The following is a 23743-nucleotide window of genomic DNA, read 5'->3' on the forward strand; positions in this document are numbered from 1 at the left end:
CTACTTCAACCTTCTTATACTACTCTATTTTTTCTTCTTCTTTCTTTTCTTCTTTCTGCTCCAGGCACACCACTCATTTATTCTGTTCCTCAAACACCACAGCTTATTTTTGTCTGGATTGCAATTCCCCTAACACTTCACATTTTTGTCATCAAATATTAGCTTTTCAATTGTTTATTCAATCTACAGTAAGCACACAGGCACTTGACATATTCACAACAGATATAAATTTTCTGTTGCTTTTGTTGTAGCTGTTTACTTGCTCTCTCCCCACTACATATAAACTATGAGAGAGCAGGATCATTGCCTTGTTCACTGCTATATTCCCAGAGGCTAAAAACTGCTTGATTAAGAAAAAGAATTCAAAAATCATGCGTTGAAGGACACATAAACTTACAGAAGCAATTTTCGTTTTTAGAAGCCCACACATAAATGTTTAGTTAATATTTTTTTGAGTAATAGACATGCCCCAGAGAGGCATCATCCCCAGCATCACTCCACTTGTCTTTTTTATTGTGCTGTCTAGTCTCAGAAGCAAATGCTAAAGTGGATCTTTTTCGGAAGTGGTATGTTATTAACAGAAAACCTAACAGGCCAGATTAGCAGGTCTAAGCAGAATTATACATATTTGAAAGCTAGGGTTTTGTAATTTACTATTTACCTAAGTTTCTCCTCTCTGTGAAATTAGGGTGAAAATGGCACCTATTTCAAAGAACTGTCACAAGAACAAATGATTTAATATATAAAAAGTCTAGTTGAGTGTTTGACACATATAATCTTTAAAAAAAGTTCATGAAGTGCATAATTTATTTATAAAAATGTTATAGAAATATGTATTATATATGAATAGATTATATATTTTAAAGGGGAAGTGTACTGTTCTATTGGTAATTATTTTTATGGTGCTTCAGAGACATTAAAACATCTATATCTACTACATAAATATTTATTTTAAAGCCCCAGTGCTGCAACAGATAGAATCATACTACATAGCTTGTTTTATTAACTTAAAATAAATGAGGGTTGCTCAATGTCACCATAATTGCAAAGCAAATGGGAAGTATGAAAAGACACCATATACTTAAAAATCTTGTTCTAGTAACTGCTTTCATTCTGTATATAGAATACATTCTAGGTACACATAAGATTCTCTCTCCATCAGGGTCTATGATAGACTAAATTGTGTCCCCTCAAAATTCATATATTAAAGCTCCGATAAGGTAATAAAGGTTAAATAAGGTCAGAAAAGTGAGGCCTTAATCTAAAAGGATTGGTGTCCTCATTAGAAGAAGAAATGCAGAGATTTCTCTCTGTGCATGCATAGAAGAAAGGCCATATAAGGAAGGATACAGTGAGGAGGTGGTGGTCTACAAAGTGATGGCACCTTGATCTTGGACTTCTAAGCCTCCAGAACTGTGAGAAAATAAATTTTTGTTGTTTAAGCTACTCAGTCTATGGTATTCTGTTATGGCAACCCAAACACACTAATACAGGATCTTTGAACTTATATTCTATCTTATTCCTATAGATAGATATCAGCACATCTTTCTTCTTACTTCATTCTGGGTTCTGTTCAAGCTACTTTATCAAAGGTGCCTATATTTTACCATCTACCTAAAATAGCACCCTTCCTCATTTCAACACCTAACAATTATCGCTCTCTATTCCTTGGATCTTGCTTCACTTTTCTATACAGAATTTATCACCACTACCTGAGACACTGTACACTATTATTTGACCATGCAGGACATAATGTTTCATGATAATAAACTTTTGATAGGAATATAAATTTAAGAATGATTAAGTATATAAGGAAAACAGACTTAGAATAAGAAAAAATCTGTTTTAATCTAAACTCCAACAATCCCTATGTATATAATATTGAGAAGTTAATCTCCTTAAGCTTAGGTTGCCTCATTTATAAAATGAGATGTATATGTGCCTACGTCAGGATTTTAAAAATTATCACAAAGCAGGGCACATAAGCATTCAATAAATGTTATTTTTATTACTAATATAAAATGTTCTTAAAACATATTTTTCTATGTACTTTAGTGGGAAATGCTTAGTCTTCAATTGTTTTGTTTTTGTTTTTGTTTTTTGTGAGCAGGGGAGGGTGCGAAATTAATGCTTTTAATTCATAGTTGATACTGTCCTAGGCTGTGAATAGTAAATCACTTAAGGTACCTCAAAAATCACATAAATTTGTTTTCTTCACTCATCACCTCTGCCTTATTAAACTTCCAGTTGTCTCTCCGAGAAACCTCCTCAGGATGGTAAGTTTCTTATATGACATTTGGCTAATAGTACCCAGTAACTGCCTCATAAGTGAGAGTTCTCTTCATATCTAACGCATTAGGAAAGATTCAAATGATATTAACAATATTTAATACTGTATTGATCTAACACTAAAATATATCATCAAATACCAACTCCACCATAATATCATAACAGAATGTTGGCTGGACACATCACACAGTAATCATTTTTTAAACTGATATAAGATTTTTTTAAAAGACATTTTAGAGAGAGTGCAGGGGCAGAGGAGGAGAGAGAGAGGAAGAGAGAATCTCAAGCAGACTCCAAGCTGAGTGTGGAGCCTGATGTGGGACTTAATGTCACAATGCTGAGATCATGACCTGAGTTGAAACCAAGAGTAGGACACTTTGACCAACTAAGCCACCCAGGCACCCCTGAGTTCTTTTTGAAAAATAAGCTAATGTACTGGTATGAGCTAAGGTTTTCATATTGAATTGAATTAAAATTTAACGACCTATCTCCCAGGTTAAAAAATTCTTTTAAATTTTATCCCCTTTTATTTATGTTTTCAAAGTCACGACTTGGAACCTAAGCAACCTCCAAAGATAACCAATGGAGAACTTTTTTTCTTTTGGGGGGGGGTTGAAGGGGGATATCATTTAGAGCTAATTAATAGTTATGATACCTTTTGTGACCTAATCAGTCCTATTACTGGTCTGTAGAAGACCTTTCTTTTTAGCTCCTATGTCCTTTTGACATGTCCAGTCATTATTGACTGCTTCCATGGTTCCTGATATGAGTGGATGATCTAGATCTATCTCATACACTCCTGCTCTGGACTTGGAATCAGCTATTTCTCTGAGAAGTTCTAGTTATTTTTATTGAGAAATGGTATTAAAAATATAAATATGGGAACTAGGATTGTTCATTTCTATTTAAGGAGAATATATATAACAATCTTACACTATTATCTCCAACTCAAGTTTAAAATGAGATTTTTACTTCTCTGACTTTTGAACTCCTTTTCACCAACACTGAAAATCTCGGTTTCCGGAGACAATAATAATTGCTTATTTGCCTTAGCAATATATGTGTTTAAAACTAACAATACCAAAAAAATAACAATAACAATACCAATTTATTACTAACAATATTACTAAATACACTTAGGATTTCTGTGCAGTTCTGTTTGACCTTAAAATACATCACATTAATAATGTATAGCCACAATATTATTTTAATTTCAAATCATTTGAAATAATTCTTCTGTTTGTTGAATCCACCAACTAGATACATAAAAAGGTTCATTAGTTTCATCTTGGTTTTGATTATTTTTAACTTCCAATTTAATATTGTTTTATAATCATGAAAAATATTTACATGGTTCCAAAGTCAAATCTACAAAAAAGGAGTATGCATGGAAATATCTAACATCTATACCTAATTCCTACAATTTTTTTCTCCCTTCTAACTAATTACTTTTTATAATTAGTTTTGGGTATATCTCTACATTTTAAAAAAATCTCTATATTCATTCTCTCACCCTTCATAAATAAAGTGCAGCATATTATTTAATCTTATTGGTACCTTACTTTATTCATGCTATTACAGATGTTAGAAATCACTCTGAAGAATTTTAAGTGAGATCTTTCTCTCCTTTTATACCTATGTATGCTATACATTATTCAACTACTCTGTGACTGCTTCAGTCTTTGGCTATATATTACAAATAGGACTACATTTCACATACACATATATATGCACCTATGTCTAATGGCAGGAAAAAGATTTAGGGGAAGAGTAAAAGTGGCAAGAAACTATTTTCACTGAGTCCTGTGTATCAAATATTTTACTTATGAGGAAGCTTAAATGTTATTGTATTTACTTCCTCAAAACACTGTCAGGCTAAAATTATCCATTTACAAATCAGAGAGATTAAATTAACTGGGCCAAAGTTAGAAAGTTGGGCATAACTGGCATTTGACCTATGACTGGGGACAAGGTCTGTGTTGTTTTTTTAACTATTTAAGATGGACAGGATGAGAACAAAGTCAGTTATTTTCCAACTATGTGGACAGTTTTAATCTACCCAAAAACATGTTAACATAACTGACACAAGAGATACCTATTAAAACTACACTTCTCAAATATGCTCATGCTCACAATAAAAATATATGTAAAAAATATTGGATTGATATAAATAATACTAAAGGGAGTAAAATACTTACTTGGATCATTTAGGTCTGACAGGCTTGTTTTCCTTTCTTTCAGGTTTGTGATTTTGGCTACTTTTGCCCTAGGTAAAATGACTTTCCCATTAGTCTGTAAATAATTCTGTCTACTATCATCACAATTCACAATAATATCAACTGGAATCTTTCCCACACTGTTGCCATAAAACTTCTTGGATGGTAATGCTGTGTTTTGTGACTTCTGTCCTCCAGAATTCTGATGAATTGATGTTCTTAATAATGGTCCAGGAGATTCACTCAAAGTTATAGCTTGTCTGCAATTTCTTTGCAAATCCTTAGGAAAAAGAATACCACAACTTTGGCATTTGGTCTGATTTTCCTTTTCTTTTCCACATTTTGGACAATATCCACACTGTTTAGAAACCTTAAGTTCCAAAAGAATAAAAAAAAAAAAAAGACTTTGGCATTTTTTATTTCAACATCATGGAATAAAAAGACCTCAAAATTAAGTCTGTCACTCCCCATCATCACCAAGGCTACCACAAAATGCTAAATACTAAATATATCATGTTACTTGGGATTTAGCATCAGGATGCTAGAAGCAATTTTTAGGACCATCTAGTCCAGCAGTCTTCACATTGGACCAGTATACTACTCAAAGGCTACATAACAATTTTCTATGGCATACAGAGCATAAATAATCTTAATGGAATAAATATCTAAATCCTAATTTCCACATATCATTCCAAAACCGGACTTGATTATGCCTCTAATGGCAAGTTATCTCTTGCCAGAACTGTTCTCATGTTACAAAAAAAAAAAGAAAGAAAGAAAAGAAAAAGAAAAAGAAAAAAAAAAGAAAAAGAAAAAGAAAAAAGAAAAGCTCAAATTTTATTTGAAATATTAAAACGGTATATGGCCCTGGAGTATAAAAACCACCAACCACACCAAAGAATACTTTTAAATGCTGTAAGAAAGAATTCAATTCTAAATACTGGTTAACAAAAACTTTTACAAGACAATTGATTTCTAAGACAGTGCTTCAAAATATTTCAGGGGAAGCCTAATCTAGGTTACAATCATGAGATTATTAAAAATATTTTTTGATGATAGAGCTTCCTGTGATTTCGGGCATATAATTTTAGAGTTTAAAGATTCCTTTCATACTCATATACTTATTTATGTGAAAAAGGTTCTTTAGAACATATAAGGAAAAACATGAAGAAATGTTGAATCCTGTCTCAGAATGCAACATAATGTTTATTCATGGACATAGGAAGTAATTAGAAAATAGCCAATGTCTCTACTTAGAACATGCATTTCCAATTTTACTTTTATGTCAAATAATTACATATCAAACTATAACAGTTTTAATCAATAGTCTACAGTTAATAACCAAAATAACTGAAATTTTTTATAACACTTTGATCCCCATATCATGGGAAATAAGTGGATAAATACTTCTGTCAGTGAGATGATAGGAAAAGATCATAATTATCAAGTGCTATAGTTTTTTATGCTACCAGATCCATACAGGAGAGTGAGCACTCTATTTTAAAATGTTACTCTTTTGACTGTGTCAACTATTGCAACCTATGTAATCAGTTAAACCTGAAACAGAAAATGTTGACTGTCAACTTAAAAATACATAAGAGAATATAGTTGTTTTAAAAAAGCCTTTTAGGTGACAGAAGTCATCAAGCAGTTATGGGAGGACTAACCAGTAAGTAGTAGTTATGATCACCTGCGTAAACATAAACTTCAAAATTCATTGAGCTAAAAGCTTAAGTTCTATATATTTTATTCTATGTAAATTTATAACTCAAAAATACATAGAAAAAGTCTAAAAAGTCTAAAAAGCTTACATAAAAACCACTGTTCTAGTCATATTTCTTTGTTTTAAAAATGGGAAACCAGACAAGAACTATTTACATGATCCACAACAAAGCCACTCTACTATACATGTTACCTATTCAACAATTTATCCCAGATTCTCAACAAAAAGAATGAGAAACCAAGCTTCAACCAAGGCAAAGGTGAACTTAGTAGATATCAGCCTACTATCTCAGCAAAGGCAGTTTAAAAAAAAAATTTAAAAAAGAGTGTCTTTTTCTTTACCAGTACATAGCAAAATTCAGTTATACTATTTGTGGAACCTAGGTGTATAAAGAATTTATATTTCTCACAGCACTTTTGATATGGCCCTGTGTATTTAGGATGCACAGTTAACAGGTGAACTATGCAAACAACAACACAAATATGGTACAGATTATCTAACTCAAAATTTTCGCCTATTGTCAATAAGGGAAAGAAATAATAGTATAGTTGACCCTTAATTAACACAGGTTTGAACTGTACAGTTCCACTTATATGATGATCTTTTAATATAAATACAGTACAGTACTATAAATATATTTTCTCTCATAATTTTAACATGTTATTTTCTCTAACTTACTTTATAGTAAGAATGCAGTATATAACATGCAAAATATGTGTTAATTGTGTTGTTGGTACAGCTTCTAGTTAACATTAGGTTATTAATAAAGTTTTGGGGGATATGAAAGTTACATGCAGATTTTCAACTGTTCAAGGGATCAGTACTACTAGCTCCTGTGTTGAATGGTCAACTGTGTATTTAAATGAAATAATGCAATTATTCACTAATGAACTGCAAATGTTTGGCCATGTCCCACTGCAATTTTAAAAGGGAAACTCACAAATAAATTAGTTGTCCCCATCTACATATCACCCTGCAATAAAATATCTAATAATCTAAGAAAAATCTAAACCCCACTATTTTCACAATGATAATGATCAATCTGACTACTGAGTCCAATTTTTCATTGTCTGTAATAAAGATAAATAAGATATATTTCAATGAAAAAGAACCCTATGAAAAGGTGATACTTCCACATATTTCCCTTTATAAAATTGATATTAAACAGAAAAAAGCATATACTATTAAAATTTCTAATATTAAAATACAGAATGAAATATATTGTGAGCTATTCTCATATGCCTTTTATCAGATTAGAAACAAATACCATGGAACTATTTGCAACAATTAAAAACGCAGATTAGCTGAACCAAATATAGTATTAAATTTTGCATGCTAAAAATTAGAGATTCAGAATTATATCAACCCAGCAATCTCAAAATTAGAATCTCAATACTGCTCAATTACTTTTAGTGAAGTGTATACGAAGTTGTATATTTCTATAACAATTTGTTAGATATAATTTCTTTTAGAAAACAAAGACTAATTAAAGTCTCATTTCTAAAAAAAATAAAAGTCTCATTTCTTCCTTTTGATAGGTAGACTTTTACAAAATAAAAAAATCCAAATCACTATGACATACTATCTGCCAAACTCTATAAATAATAACCAATTATACTTAATAGGAATGAACCTGTCTGATGAGATTTCGCTGAGATGTCATTTTTTAGTAAGATATATAATTTCACTAAAAATCAAAGACCATGTTTCCTTATAAGCAGTATGCTCTAGAGCGTAGCATTTCACAGACTACAGGTGTATTAAAAATTACAGAGGGTAGCTAGAAGCTATTCTTTATGTTCACTAAGAACAGAATAAGAACAATTGGCATGGAAGTAAAAAGTAAAAGAAAGATTTATTTTGGATGTTAAATTCTGAGGTTTTCAGCTGGCATCCCTACAGGAGGAAAGCATGGTGTGTCTTGGGGAAGAGCTTTTGTGTCTTCTGATCCTTCTCTACTTACATTGAGCAGTGGGTAAGGTAGTGGGGAAATGCCAGTATGGCCTAAGCCAAGCTTAGGCTGGCATGCCAGGAAAGTAATCAGATAAAAACAACTCAGCCAATAAGTAAATATACCAGACATGATGTGAGTCAGCTTCTCAGAGAAGGAAGTTACAAACACACAAAGTGGAAAAGGCTAGGAAAAACATTGGGGTAATACACTAGAATTGGAATTATCAGTGTGAATTCATGGACTTTTATTATTTGGGGGGTTGCGGGTGGCCTCAACTCAAGTTCAAGGCAGCTCCAGACAAATTCATAGATTTTTAACATGTACTAAATACTAACATATAAATGCACATATATTTACTAGTTTTGTTCAATAAGAGGACATATAAACATGATACCAAGTAGCAATGAGCATAACTAATGCTCAAGTATCGTCCCCCCATTTAGGGGAACAATGGCTCCTTGCAGAAATGCATGACTCCAGAGTCGAGGCGGAGAAAATACAAAAGTCTAGAACACCTGTTTACATAAAAAATTAAGGAGAAGTACTCGAAGAATGATGTGGATATGTCAAAAAGAAAGAGAAGCCAGCTTAAAAAACTTCCCAGGGGCTAGGATAGGACAATTTGAGCATCAAAATAACAGTCACAGAATACAACTTTTTTGAGTAAGAATCCATGTTATTAACGTTACCTATATTTCAATTAAAAAAAGAATCTATATATCTGATATATAGATATAAGGGAATATATAGTAAATATAAAGAAACCTTCTACCTTATAGTAGATCATACTTCATTCATGAGCTACTTACTGTAAGGCATTATACCTTAAGGTAAGTACCTTATTTTAGAGTACCTCATCTTATTAGTAATTAAGAAATACCTAGTAACTTACTTTACAGTGGACAAATCTAGGAAAGTACAGTTTTTTTTTTTTTTCTTTTTTAATTTACTTATTTGAGAAAGAGTATAAGCAAGAGGAAAAGCAGAGGGAAAGAGAAGAGCAGACTCCCAGCTGAGCAGAGAATGCGATGCAGGGCTTGATCCCAGGACCCTGAAATCATGATCTGAGCCAAAGGCAGATGCTTAACAGATTGAGCCACCCAGGTACCCTTAGGAAAGTCCATCTTAAGATAAAAGTTTTAGTGTGAAAATCAATGTTGTATGCATTCCGATATGATGCAATGGTAAGATTATAGAATCACTTTGGAGGATTCTGGAAAAATGCATAAATCATAAAGAAACATCATATTCCCCACAAGGTAGGGAGAATCAAGTATCAAGGTGATGAAAGACATGGAAGGACTAAGGAATTATTCCAGATTTAAGACAACTAAGGATCGTAACAAATATAACACAATCCTGAATTGGATCCTGTTCTGACAAAGGACATTAATTAGGTGAAATTTGAAGTTCGTGGATTAGGCAGTAATTTTGGATCCATGTTAATTTTTAAATTTTGACAGTTGCACTCTGGTTATATATAAAAATGCCTCCTCTCCACCCCCTCCCCTGCCTCTTTTAAGGAAACATGCACTAAAGTATAGTGATAAATGGGTATCATGTCTGTTACTTATATTCAAATGGTGCAGAAATGCACGCGTGCACACACGCGCGCACACATCCACACACACACACACACACACACACAGGAGGTAGAAGGAAGACAGAGGGAGGGAGAACAATATATCAAATGTGGAAAACTGGGGAATCTAATAGAAGAGTATACAGATAGTCCTTTTCTTATTTCTTATTTTTTTTGGTAAATTTTAAATTATTTCAAAATATTTCTGGTTTGAGAGGTATTATTTGGAGTATGCTGCAGGAAGGCACTGCTAAATTCTTTTCAGAAAATATGTGTTCTACATTTTCGACAGTGAAAAAAATGACATAATGAAGGCAGAAAAGTTTGCTTAAAGAACTTTTCTACGTCTTTTCTAGTCCTGTAAGAAAAGATCACCTAGAATTTAGTAAGTACAAAGATAATATTGATAAAAATACCAACTCATTAGCAACCAAGAATAATTTCTCCACCCACCTCTAAATCAGTTAAACATTTTTTTGAAGCAGGAGACAGAGGAGGTGGAGACTGATAGGTACTACTGTGACGTTTCTGCGGTACTTTCCTTTTAATTTCAGACTCCAGGTGTGATTCAGACTCCTCAGTTTTCTTCATTACACGATCTAAAGGAAGGAGAAAAAAAATAAAAGTACCAAATTAAATTTCATAAATTCCCCATGATCTTTGCTATAAACAACGCTAATTTATATTATCAAATTATTTTATTTTGGTTAAAATAAATTAACATCACAACACATAATAAAGAGTAACCAAAGCTTGGGAGCAGGGAAAGATGGCTGAGTAAGAGGATCCTGAACTCACTTCCTCCCTCGGGCACTGAGGCTACAATTACATATAATGCAATTCACTCTGAAAATGACCTGAAGATTACCAAAGCAGAACTTCCGCAGTTAAAAAAAATAAAGGAAAAGGCACATTGATTGAGGGACAGAGATGCAGTCAGGAACCAAATCTCCTGCTGGCAACCGAAAAGTGGAAGGGCTATCACAGGCCTGGAGGTCCTCCTAGTGGGGGGATCAAGTTAGGCACCCTGACTCTGAGAATCACACCAAGAAGACAAGCCATCTTAACACCTGGCTTTGAAAATCAGCAGGGATTAACTCCAAGAGCTTTGAAAATCAGTAGGCCTTAACTCTGGGAAAGCTGGAGGGCTATTAAAAAAAAAAAAAAAAAATATATATATATATATATATATATATATATATATATATATTCTGCTATTAAAGGGCCAGTACATTATATCACTTAGTCCTAGACCCAGAACAGAAGCAGCACTTTGAAAAGTACCTGAGTTATACATGAAAGAGATTCACTGACTTAGTTTAAGGCATGTGTAAACAAAGAGGTTTATTTCTCTAAAACGGAAATGCTGGGAAGCACCATTTTTTGCCCTTCAACCTATCTGACCAGACACTTCCAGGTACCAGTTTTGACACAACCTATCTAACTTACTAGCACTGCTTACCCCTTCCCAGCATTCACCTGTGAGCCCACCTCCCTCAAGCAGCCAAACTCCATGTGAGCCTCAAAAGCAACTCCCACAACACCACACCCAGTGAGCAACCCCTCAGGGATGCTGCCCCTCCTATAAGCACACTCACAGCAGCTGCAGCTGGACCTCTCAGCCAGGTGTGCCAAGAGCTAACCGCCTACCCATCAGCAAGACCACCACAGCTACAGCCAGGCTTCAGCCAGGCGCGCTGACCACTGTACCTTATAGAAGTCATGGTTTAGTCAAAACATGGTTGTGCACACACAACCTACACAGCAGATACCTCTGGAGCATCTGTCTAGTGACTAGGGAAGAGTGTGCTATCTGACCTCATAGGATGCCTTCTACATAAGACTACTGCTTTCAGATCAGAAATAGCTGACCTACCCAATACATAGAAACAGTCAGAAAAATGAAGACACAGTGAGATATGTTCCAAATGAAAGGAATAAGACAAAAATCTAAAAAAAAAAAAAATTAAAAAAAGAACTAAACAAAATGGAGGTACACAATTTACCCAATGAAGAATTCAAAGTAATGGTCATAATGAGGCTCACCAGACATGAAAAAAGAGTAGATGAACAAAATAATAACTTTGATATAGAGATAAATTTTAAAAAGAGCCAATCAAGAGTTGAAGAATACAATAACAGAAATTAAAAATACACTAGAAGGAATCAACAGCAGATTAGAGAATGCAGAAGAATGGATGAACAATCTGGAAGATATGTTAATGCGAAGTACTCAAGCTTAACAGTGAAAATCATTTCAAAAAAAAAAAAAAAGAAGACAGGTAAAAGAACCTCTGGGACAACATCAAGTATGCTAACATTCACATTATAGGGGTCCTAGGAGAAAAAGGGGTAGATAATTTAATCGAAGAAATAATGACTGAAAATTTCCCTAACCTGGGGAAGGAAACAGACATCCAGGTCCAGAAGCATAGAAAGCCCCAAACAAGATAAGCCCAAGGAGGTTCACAACAAAATATATAATAAAATGTCAAAGATTAAAGATAAAGTGAGACTATTAAAAGCAGCAAGAGAAAAGCAAACAGTTATGCTAGAGGAAAACCACACAAGGCTATCAGTTGATTTTTCAGCAGAGACTTTGCAGCATAGAAGGGAGTAGTATCATATATTCAAAGTGCTGAAAGGAAAAAACCCACAACCAAGAATACTCTACCAGGCAAGATACACATTCAGAATTGAAGGAAAACTAAAGAGTTTCCTAGACAAACACAAGTTAAAGAAGTTCATCATTGCTGAACTACCTTACAAGAAATGTTAAGGGGATTTTTTTTTTTTTTTTTTTAGATTTTAATTTTATTATTTACTGAGAGAGAGAGAGCGCGCATGAAAACATAAGAGAAAGTATGAGCAGGGGAAGGGGCAAAGGGAAAGGGAAAAGCAGGCTCCCCACTGAGCAGGGAGCCTGACACAGGACTTGATCCCTGGATCCCAGGATCACAACTTGAGCCAAAGGCAGACAGCAGACGCTTAACTGACTGAGCCATGCAGATACCCTGTAGGGGACATCTTTTTTTGTTTTAAGATTTTATTTATTTATTCATGAGAGACAGAGAAAGAGGCAGTGACAGAGGCAGAGGGAGAAGCAGGCTCCTTGCAGGGAGCCTGATGTGGGACTCGATCCTGGTACTCCAGGATAATGCCCTGACCCCAAGACAGATGCTTAACCACTGAGCCACCCAGGCATCCCAAGGGGACATCTTTAAGCAGAAAGAAATGGCCATAACTAGAAGAAAACTATGGAAAGAAATCTTACCACTAAAGCAAACATACTGTAAAGGTAGTATATCATGTATGAAACTAGTATGAAGGTTAAAAGGCAAAAGTAGTAAAATCAACTATTTCTACAAAAATTAAATTAAAAATTAAAAAACTATTTCTACAAAATAAAAAGACATAAAATAATATCACATATAAAATGTGGGAGGGGGAATCCCTGGGTGGCGCAGCGGTTTAGCGCCTGCCTTTGACCCAGGGCGCGATCCTGGAGACCCGGGATCGAATTCCACGTCGGGCTCCCGGTGCATGGAGCCTGCTTCTCCCTCTGCCTATGTCTCTGCCTCTCTCTCTCTCTCTCTCTCTCTCTCGATCATAAATAAAAAAAAAATTAAAAAAAAAAATGTGGGAGGAAGGAGTAAAACAGTAGTGTGCTTAGGATGTGTTTGAACTTAAGCAACCATCAATTTAATATAGACTGCTAAATACATAGAATATTATACATAGGGGATCCCTGGGTGGCTCAGAGGTTTAGCACCTGCCTTTGGGCCAAGGCGCGATCCTGGAGTACCAGGATCAAGTCCCGTGTCGGGATCCCTGCATGGAAGCAGGCTGCTTCTCGCCCTCTGCCCGTGTCTCTACCTCTCTCTCTCTCTCTCTCTCTCTCTCTGTCTACCATGAATAAATAAAAAAATTTTTTTAAAGGTTATACATAAACCTTATAACCACCAACCAAATACCTACAATAAATATACAAAAACTATAAAGGAATCCAAGCATAGCACAAAAGAAAGTCATCGAATCACAGGGAAGAGAGTAAGAGAAAAGAACAGAGAACAATTATACAAAAACAACCAAAAAACAATGAACGTAATGACAGTAAGTACATACCTATCAATAATTACTATAAATGGACTAAATATTCCAAAAAATAGGACATATGGTGACTAAGTGGATAAAAAAACTAGACCCATCTATATGCTACCTATAAGAGACTCACTTCAGACCTGAAGCCACATACAGCCTGTTAAGTGGAAGGACAGAAAAAGATATTCCATGCAAATGGAATTGAAAAAAAGGCTGGGATATAGCAATACTTATATCAGGCATAATACACTTTAAAACACAGACTGTACCAAAAAACAACAAAGGGAGTTAAATAATGATAAAAGATCAATTCAAGAAGAGGATATACCAATTGTAAATATCTGTGCGCCCAATGCAGGAATATCTAAATACATAAAGCAAATATTAACAGACATAAAGGGAGAAATTGACAGTAAAACAATAATAGTAGGGGGCTTTTAACAACCCACTCATATCAATAGATAGATCATCCAAATGTAAAGTCAATAAGGAAACAGTGGCCTTAAATACCATATTTAGATGGAATTAACACATAAATACCAAACATTTCATCCCCAAACAGAAGAATACACATTTTTTTCAAGTGAACATGGAACATTCTCCAAATGAGATCAATTGTTAGGCCACAAAATGAGTCTCAAAAAATCTAAAAAGCATCTTTTCCGACCACAGCAGTATGAAGTTAGAAATCAATCACAAGAGAAAAACTGAAGAGAAAAAAACCCCACCACCATCCCCAAAACACATGGAAGCTAACAACATGTTATTAAACAATCAATGGGTCAATGAAAAAATCAAAGAGGAAATTTAAAAAATACTTGGAGACAAATGAAAACCGAAAACACAATGATCAAAAACTTTGAGACTGGGGCACCTGGGTAGTGAAGTCGGTCGAGCATCCCACTCTAGGTTTTGGCTCAGGTTGTGATCTCAGGGTTGTGGAATCAAGCCCCATGTTGGGCTCTGCATTCAGCAGAGTAGGCTTGGGATTCTCTCTTCCTCTGCCCCTCCCCCATGCTCACACGTGTGTGAACGTTTTCTCACCCTCTCTCCCGCAAATAAACAAATCTTAAAAACAACAACAACAACTCGGATAGATCAAAGCAATTCTAAGAAGGAAGTTTACAGAGATACATGCCTACCTCAAAAAAATAAGAAAAATCTCAAATAAGCAAATGTACCTTTACACATCAAGGAACTAGAAAAAGAAGAACAAAGCCTAAAATTAATAGAAAAAGGAAAATAATGAAAAGTAGAGTAGAAACAAATGAAAGAGATTAAAGAAACAATAAAAAGAAATGAAACCAAGAGTAATTCTTTGAAAAGTTAAAAAAAAATGAAACTGTAGCCAGATTCACTAAAAAAAGAGCATTTAAAATCAGAAGTAAAAAAAAAAAGTAAAAAATAAAATCAGAAAAGAGAAGTTACAACTGACACCACAGAAATACAAAGAATTATAAGAAACAACTATGAAAAATTATATGCCAATAAGTTGGAAAACTAGCAGAAATATAATTTCTAGAAACATACAGTTTTCCAAGACTGAATCAGGAAGAAACAGAAAATATGAACAAACCAACTACTACTAATGAAATAAAATTTTTCATCAAAACATCCAACAAACAAAAGTCTAGGACCAGAGAGCCTCACAGGTGAATTCTACCAAATATTAATATCTATCCTTTTCAAATTCTTCTACAAACACAAAAGAGGAAGAAATGTTTCCAAATTCATTCTACAAAATCAGCATTACCCTGCCAAAATTAAACAAAAATATTAAAAAAAGAAAATTATATACCAACATGCCTGATGAATACAGATAGAAAATTCCTCAATAAAATATTAGTAAATTGAATTGAACAATACATTAAAGAATCACTCACTACAATCAAGTGGGGCTTATTCCAAGGATGAAACGACAGTTCAATATCCACAAATCAATGTGCTACATTAACAAAGTAAAGGATAAAAATCACGTGTTCATCTCAGTAGATGTAAAAAAGCATTTGACAAATTCAGTATTTATTCATAATGAAGAGTCCCAAAAGTGAGTTTAGAAGGAACATACCTCAACATAATAAATGCCACATACGACAAACGCACAGCCAACATCATACTCAATAGTGAGAAGCTAAAAGCTTTTTTCTGAAAACAACGATGTCCACTCTCACCACTTTTATTTAACATAGGACTGGAAGTCCCTAGCTACAACAATCTGAAAAGAAAAAAACTGTAAGACAACCAAATTAGTAAGGTAGTAAAACTGTCATTATTTGCATCTGACATGATACTACATTTAGAAAATCCTAAAGAGTCCACCAAAAAACTATCAGAAGCAATAAAATGAATTCAGTAATGTTGTAGAATAAAACATTAATATACAAAAATGAATTGGTTTTCTGTATACAACCTAAGCAGAAATGTTTTAATAATCCCATTTACAATTGCACCAAGAAGAGTAATGTAACTACAAATAAATTTAGTGAAGTAGGTGAGACACTTGTACTGTGAAAACTAACACACTGATAAGAGAAACTGAAGATGGCAAAAATAAATGGAAAGATATATCATACTACCTAAAGCAATCTACAGATTCATTGCACTTCCAATTGAAACACCAACAATATTTTTCACAGAACTAGGCCAAATAACCCTAAGATTTGCATGGAACCACAAAAGACTCTGAATAACCAAAGTAATCTTGACAAAGAAGAAAGTTGGAGATATACAATCTCAGATTTCAAACTATCCTACAAACCTATAGTAATTAAAACAGTATAATAATGGCACAAAAACTGGTATATAAAGCAATGGAACAAAATGGAGAGCCCAGAAATAAACCCACACTTAATATGGTCAATTAATCTACAAAAAGGAGGCAAGAATATAAAAGAGGGAAAAAACAGTCTCTTCAATAGATGGTGCTAGAAAAATTGGACAACAGTCACGTGGCAAAGAACAAAACTGAACCACTTTCTTTGGGGAGGAGGGTATATTTTTTAATTGGAGTTTGATTTGCCCTGAACCACTTTCTAACACCATACACAAAAATAAACTCAAAATGGATTCAAGACCTACATATAAGACCTGAAACCATACAACTCCTAAAATAAAACACAGACAGTAAACTCAGCTGAACATCAGCCTTAGCAGTATTTTTCTGTATGTCTCCTCAGGCAAGGGAAATAAAAACAAAAATAAATAACTGGGACTATAAAAACTTTTGCACGGCAAAGAAAACCATCAACAAAACTAAAAGAAAACAGACCAAATAGGAGAAGATATTTGCAAATGATATTATCTATAGGGGATTAATATCCAAAATATATAAAGAATTTATACAACTCAAAAACAATCCAATTAAAAAATGGGCAATCTAAATAGACATTTTTCAAAGACAGACATATGAGAAGATAGATCAACATTACTAATCACCAGGGAAATGCAAATCAAAACCACAATGAGGTATCATCCTACATGCCAGTCACAGTGGCTAATATCAAAAAGATAAGAAATAACAAGTGTTGATGAGGATGAGGCGAAAAGGGAATCCTTGCTCCCTGTGAGTGGGAATGTGAACTGGTATAGCCTCTATGGAAAACTATACTTTTGAGGAACTATAGAAGTTCCTCAAAAAAATTAATAAGTAGAAATATCACAGGATCCAGTAATTCCACTACTGGATATTTACCCAAAGAGGTAAAAAAAAAAAAAAAAAAAAAAAAAAAAACACAAACAACTAACTTGAAATGATATTTCCATCCCTATGTTTACACACACACACACACACACACACACACACACACACACACAGGATTACTGAGCCATAAAAAATGAAATTTTGCCATGTGACAACATGAACTTATTATGCTAAGCAAAATAAACAGAAAGACCTTATAATTTCACTTATGTGTGGAATCTAAAAATAAAACAAAAAGCAGAAAGAGACCTATAAATACAGGAAATACACTGATGGTGGCCTAGAGGGAGGAAGGGTAGCCAAAATGAGGAAAGAGGAGTAGGGGACACAGGCTTCCAGTTATGGAATGAGTAAGTCCCAAGGATAAAAGACACAGCATAGAAAATATAGTCAATGATACTGTAATTGTGTTGTATGGTGACAGATGGTAGCTACACTTGTGATGAGCACAGCATAATTTACAGAGTCATCGCATGTGGTATTTTATGTCAACCATACTTCAGTAAAAAATAGTATTACTAAAAGAATGGCTAGAACTTTAAGTTGTAACCTGTAGTCATGTCCTGGTAGCTCTAGTCTGCTTTTCATTACTCACCAGGATCTCCACACAAACTGTGGACTACTTTTGTTAACTGTACTAATATTCTCTTCAGCTTGATCTATGTTACTAAGGCAGCAGAATTTCAGTACTTTTCACACTGAATCCATCAATCAACTGAATCAATCTCTCTCTCACACACACACAAACGCACTCCTTTTTCTAAGTTAGTTACTCTTCTTAGATTAGTAATGAGAGAGGTGCCTGAATGGCTCAGTTGGTTAAGTGTTGAAATCTTGGTTTTGGCTCAGGTCGTGATCTCAGGGTCATGGGATTGAGCCCTGCAATGGGCTTCGAGAACCTCCCTCCCCACTAAAACAAAAAATGATTAGTAAGGAGAAAAAATTTTAATTCAAACATTGGTTACAACTGTTTAAATGAAGGCAACTAAACTAATATGCAGCCTAATGGTTTTTTATGTTCAAGAAATACAAAAGGACTTTCCTCATTATTTTTCAGTATATATTTAATAATTTTCATTAAGGATTTAATTAGAATTTTAAGTGACTAAATGAACATCAAAAACAGAATTTAACATTTATTACAATCTGATTTTATCAGCAAAGATTTAAGTATGCAAGAAAACAAAATATGTTTCTAAAACACAAGTTAATGAATCTATAAACCAAAATGTTCCACCTGTATAATCTCAAGTTTGTTAAATATTTCCATATTCCTATCCTCAATATCCTCATATCTTTTAATTTTTTAGATAAGTAGATTATCTGCACAGAGAAATAAAGTTATGTAATATTTCTGACTTGATAAACAATATTGTGTTAAGAAACCTATATAATTATTCTTGTTATTGTAATCACACAGAATTGCATCAAGTGAATTCTATCTTCTCAGCCTTTGGACAGTTCAAGCACATTTACTTTCCTGGACATCAAAGCTGAAATATAAATAATAGTTAAGTTCTACTTGTACCTCCTTCCTCACATTCAAGGAATTCTACTAACAGCTCTTAAATTCATTTCTTTTATTCCAACAACACTGCCACTACATTTCAGATGTGTAAGTCTTGCCTAGATTGATTTTCCTCACCCCAAATAAGCTTGGTTTAAATGCTTCCCCCCTACTGCCAAAGTGACCTAACAAAAAATAATATGACTATCATCCTAATGCTTAAAATCTTTCAATGATTCTAGTATCTAAGGAAAAAATTCAGAACCACATCTTTTCACAAGCAAGTTTGTGTTGATGTTTCAGGCTTCCAAACGAACTGCACCTCAAAGAGAGACATTTTTCCAGAGTGTTTTTTTTCCTTTCACTCTCTTACATATATTGCTGTTCTGTACACTAATAAAGCTTTCCCTATTTATCTAAGTAAATTCAAACCATTCTTTGTTAAGAAGCTGCATCTACCTCACACTAAGCATGAATAAGCAATATCTAGAACTTCCACAGCATTTTATCTGTACTTCTATTAGCACCTCATTTTATTTCACTGTTAGGATTTGTACTGATTCTTCATCTCATTGTAATAAATGTCAGCTCTGAAAGAGCAGAAATCATGTTTTAGGCATGTGTTCTCCCAGTGTCTAGAAACAGCACGAGCTGAGGGCTCGAAAAATGTTTACTGGATTAATGAATCACATTACAAAAGATAAAAACTATATGACATACTTTAAAAAGATGAAATTACAAGAGTGGAATAAAGAAATGCTATTATTATGTCATCACTGAAAATGCCTTAACTTTGCTGCACAGTGATACTAATTTACTAGCAGATCTGATTCACCTTTTTGAGAATTTAGCCATGATATTACTAATATCTTGGAAATATATACTCTAAGGATAGTGACAGAACACAAATTGTCTTTATTCTGGTCACGTATTTGCTTTTAAATTATTTTTACAGTCTTTCAAAAGAGAAAGACAAGCCAGAATAACAGCTGGTTTTCTCCATCATGTAGCTGCCACCTTGACTGATTTTTCAGTATAAAGTAAAACTAAAGTCATGTATTACATTCTCATTACAATCTCCTTAAAAAAAATCACTTTTGATTATGCTAAATAAGTGATAAGCAGGCAAAGGCCACAATAAATAGACATTAATAAAAGAAGAAATTCAAACGGCCTTCGTAATGCTTCACCAATAATGAAGGAAAGGTGGAAAAACAAATACTATTTCCCTATCAGACTCCCAATGCCTAACTGAATGATAATAGCTAATGTTGCTGAGGAGTGTGAAAAAAAAAAAAAAAAAACCAGGAATACTCAAATACTGTTTGTTGGGAGCTGACACACCCTTTTAAAGAAGGCCATTTGGCAGTAACACATCAAAAGTCTTCAAAATGTGTATAACATTTGTCCCTATAATTTATTTCTAGGGATTTAATCTAAAAAAATAATAGATTCAATATATAAGATGCATATGCTAGATTATTAATTGTAATATATATAGTATCAAACCACTGAAAACAACCTAAATCACGATACATAAATATAGTGGTTGGTCACTATTCATTAAAAAGTAGTTACAGAGATTTGGATATATTAGCTTGTAAAGAAGTCCACCAAAACTAAACTCATTCATTTGATTCTTGGGCTTCTTTTGATTGTGTTTCCCAGACTGGTTTTTCTCTGATATTCCATTATCTTTTAATGAGAGTATAGAAACCAGATTTATATCACAACAAAGTCAAAAAGCAAGTTATAGAATATTATATATAGCATGAATGTTTTAATAAAATGTATAAGCACAGAAAAAACTTGGGAAGTCATATATTAAGATGCTAATGGAAGACACACACAGACTGGTTAAGAATGACAGTATATTTTCTCCTACACGTGGGTTAAATAGTGTAAATCAGATATTTAAGTTGTAATCATAATGTAATTAAGAATATAACTAAATGTTCAATGTCTATTAATTCTCTTTGACAAGAACAAAAACAGAAAAGAAATAAGAGATCTTAACTTAAAGCTCTACGGTTGTTGTTATTCTGTATATTTAGAAAAATACAAAAAGAACACCAAACAAATGAAGCAACAAACTATGTGATCTGACCAAAATTTATACTTACTAGTTTACAAGCTTTAATTTTAATCCCAGAAAACTGCTTGTCAATGCTACTAAGTGCTGATATATGACTGTAACTTATCAAAATTTATATTGTCTTTTAAATGCAAAATAAAGGGGAAAAATCATCTTAGATGTTAAGAACTATAAAAAGACAGTGAGTTATTTCTTTTTAGAACATTATTCCAGGTGCTATGCCAGCAACTACAAATCCTGGAGTTTGAACTCTCAATGCTTTCTCTTGTTGTTGTTGTCTTTAACTCTCAATGTTTTAAAAAATATCTCCAAAGAAAATCCTAAAATAAAATGCAATCTTCATGCAACAATATATGCAATATTATAACATTGTTATTCACCCTGTACTTAAGTTCACATGTACCTAACCCAATACAAAAGTGACAAAGTTCATGAGTTAAATATACCAAGTGTATTTTACCTGAGCCCACAGCTAGAAATAACCGAATAAATAAGAGAGAAGATACTGTTTTTCCCTACACAATAATTCCCATTAATGTAAAAGAAATGAAGAAGAAAATAGAAATTTATCATTAGATAAACACCATGTAATAAGTTACTTACCAGCAAGATCCACCAATGGATGCTAAAGTGAGTGGGTGAAAGCTTAAGAAAAAACTGGGTATTTGCATAGTCTCAGAGTATCTTCTCAAGGTCTTTATTAAATACAAAGAAAAAAATATTTTTTCCAGTGGAGAAACCCAGCAGAAACTATCTAACTCCATGAGATGGTAGTTAACATAGAAAGACATCAACATCACTCTTGATGTTATGTGTTTTAAAAAGACACATCACTTTTGTGTCTTTCCAAAATGCATAGCTTCAATCTAATCGTAAGACATCACATAAACTCAAATTGAGAGGCATTCTATGAAGTAACTGACCATTACTCTTCAAAACTGTCAGACGAACTTAAGAGACATGACAAATAATGTAGTATGAAATGCCAAACTAGATTTTAGAGGAGAAAATGAGTATTAATGAAAAACTGGTGAAATAGCTTAGTTAAGAATGTTATACTGATGCCAATTTCTTAGTTTTGATAAATGTACTTCTGTGACTGTTACAAGAGGGGAAGCTAGTAAAGGGTAAATGGGTACTCTGTACTGATTTTACAACTTTTGTCTAAGTCAAAAATGATTCAAAATTTTAAAAAAATGTAAACATTTTTATCTACTTAATGAATGTTGTCAAATAAACTTTAAAAATTATTTGTAACAAACCTGGGGCTGACTCATATCTAAAACTAGAAGATAATATCGCTTAACTTACCAAAATGCACTTGTGCAATAGGAATGATAATACCTATTATGCAGTACTCCTCTGAGGATTAGAAATAACTTTCTTTCTGATCTAGCAAGAAAACAGTAAAGCACAATGGTATGGGCTTTTGCATTATCACCTCTGTGTCCCTGAGCACTGTCTAACTCCTCTGTGTTTCAGTTTCCTCTGTACACAATGCAGGTAAAGTTAAATTTAGCTTAAAGGATCCTGGATAATGAGCTAGGATAAAAGTAAATTATGAATACAAAGCATTTGACTCAGTATCCAGTACAGAGTTCAAAAAAGATTTAAGGTATAACAGAATGAATGTTGAAGTGGGTAGTCATTATTAATAAATTTAATGTAGTGCCCATGTACTGCCAAATATAATTCACATACCTAACTGCCAAGTTATTAAGAAAGGATGAAGATAAATCTGGAATACTCTCTTCATAAAATAGGGATACATTTAATATACAAATAAAAGATTTCCACTCAGAGTAGCAAACAATATGGGTGCTTTAAAAAACAAACTCTTAGCTACCAGGAAAACACAGCTGTTTAAATTAATTTTGGATAAAACCAGAAGTCCTGGTTTAAGCAAGAAAAGGCCTGGGACAAACAAGATAGACACACAGATTAAGAATCACTAGATAATAAATATCAATTTGATAGTGAAACACTTTCCATAAATGTTATTTGCCTTTATTTTTGCACTAATATCAGTATATTAAAAGATTATTTCAATGAAAATAAAAATTTCTACCCACGACTATTTCCAACATCTACTATTAACCCAACTGCCCTGGGAATGGTCTCTTAAATTCAGTGGTTGCCTAATATATTCTAAATTTTAGGCTCATAACCATTTAAAACAAGAAAATTACATCATGAAAGATTATAATTATAATACAGTTCAACAAAACACAATTTTGAAGCTATAACCCATCTAGAGTTCATACGTGGATCCTGAATTTAATGAAAATGCTAATTTAAAAAAAAGGTTTCACACTGTTATCTCCTGATTGTGCAACCACCCTGATAATTTCAGGTCACAAAAATTTTAAGTAAGATTTCAAAATGCTTTTCTACATGTATCTATTATACTTGGGAATATTCTAAAACCATCTCTATTTCTACCTTTCATACAACTATTTGAAACCCTTCACAGGTGTCAACAAATAAAACTGTACACACTTACCAACACCTTGAGGCCGACTCAACCTTACAGAATTATTTTCAAATTTTTGGACATGAGGTGGGTATTCTTTCCT

At 33.4% G+C, this 23743-nt stretch overlaps 1 protein-coding gene across 8 annotated transcripts in view; it reads right to left on the minus strand.

Moving 5' to 3' along the window:
* Positions 1–23743, minus strand: part of SENP6 (SUMO specific peptidase 6) — a 120623-nt gene that overhangs the window by 46120 nt on the left and 50760 nt on the right. For 5 of the 8 annotated variants that reach the window (XM_041736260.1, XM_041736176.1, XM_041736089.1 and 2 more), the window contains 3 exons: positions 23671–23741; positions 10218–10363; positions 4488–4875 (listed from right to left, as the gene is read on the minus strand). In XM_041736260.1, coding sequence (XP_041592194.1) covers positions 4488–4875; positions 10218–10363; positions 23671–23741 — 605 coding nt within the window. The remainder of the gene's footprint in view (positions 1–4487; positions 4876–10217; positions 10364–23670; positions 23742–23743) is intronic. The other 3 variants (XM_041736405.1, XM_041736340.1, XM_041736635.1) reach the window with 2 other exon arrangements.

Source organism: Vulpes lagopus, chromosome 1, assembly GCF_018345385.1.
Source record: "Vulpes lagopus strain Blue_001 chromosome 1, ASM1834538v1, whole genome shotgun sequence".
NCBI classification, from domain to species: Eukaryota; Metazoa; Chordata; class Mammalia; order Carnivora; family Canidae; genus Vulpes; species Vulpes lagopus.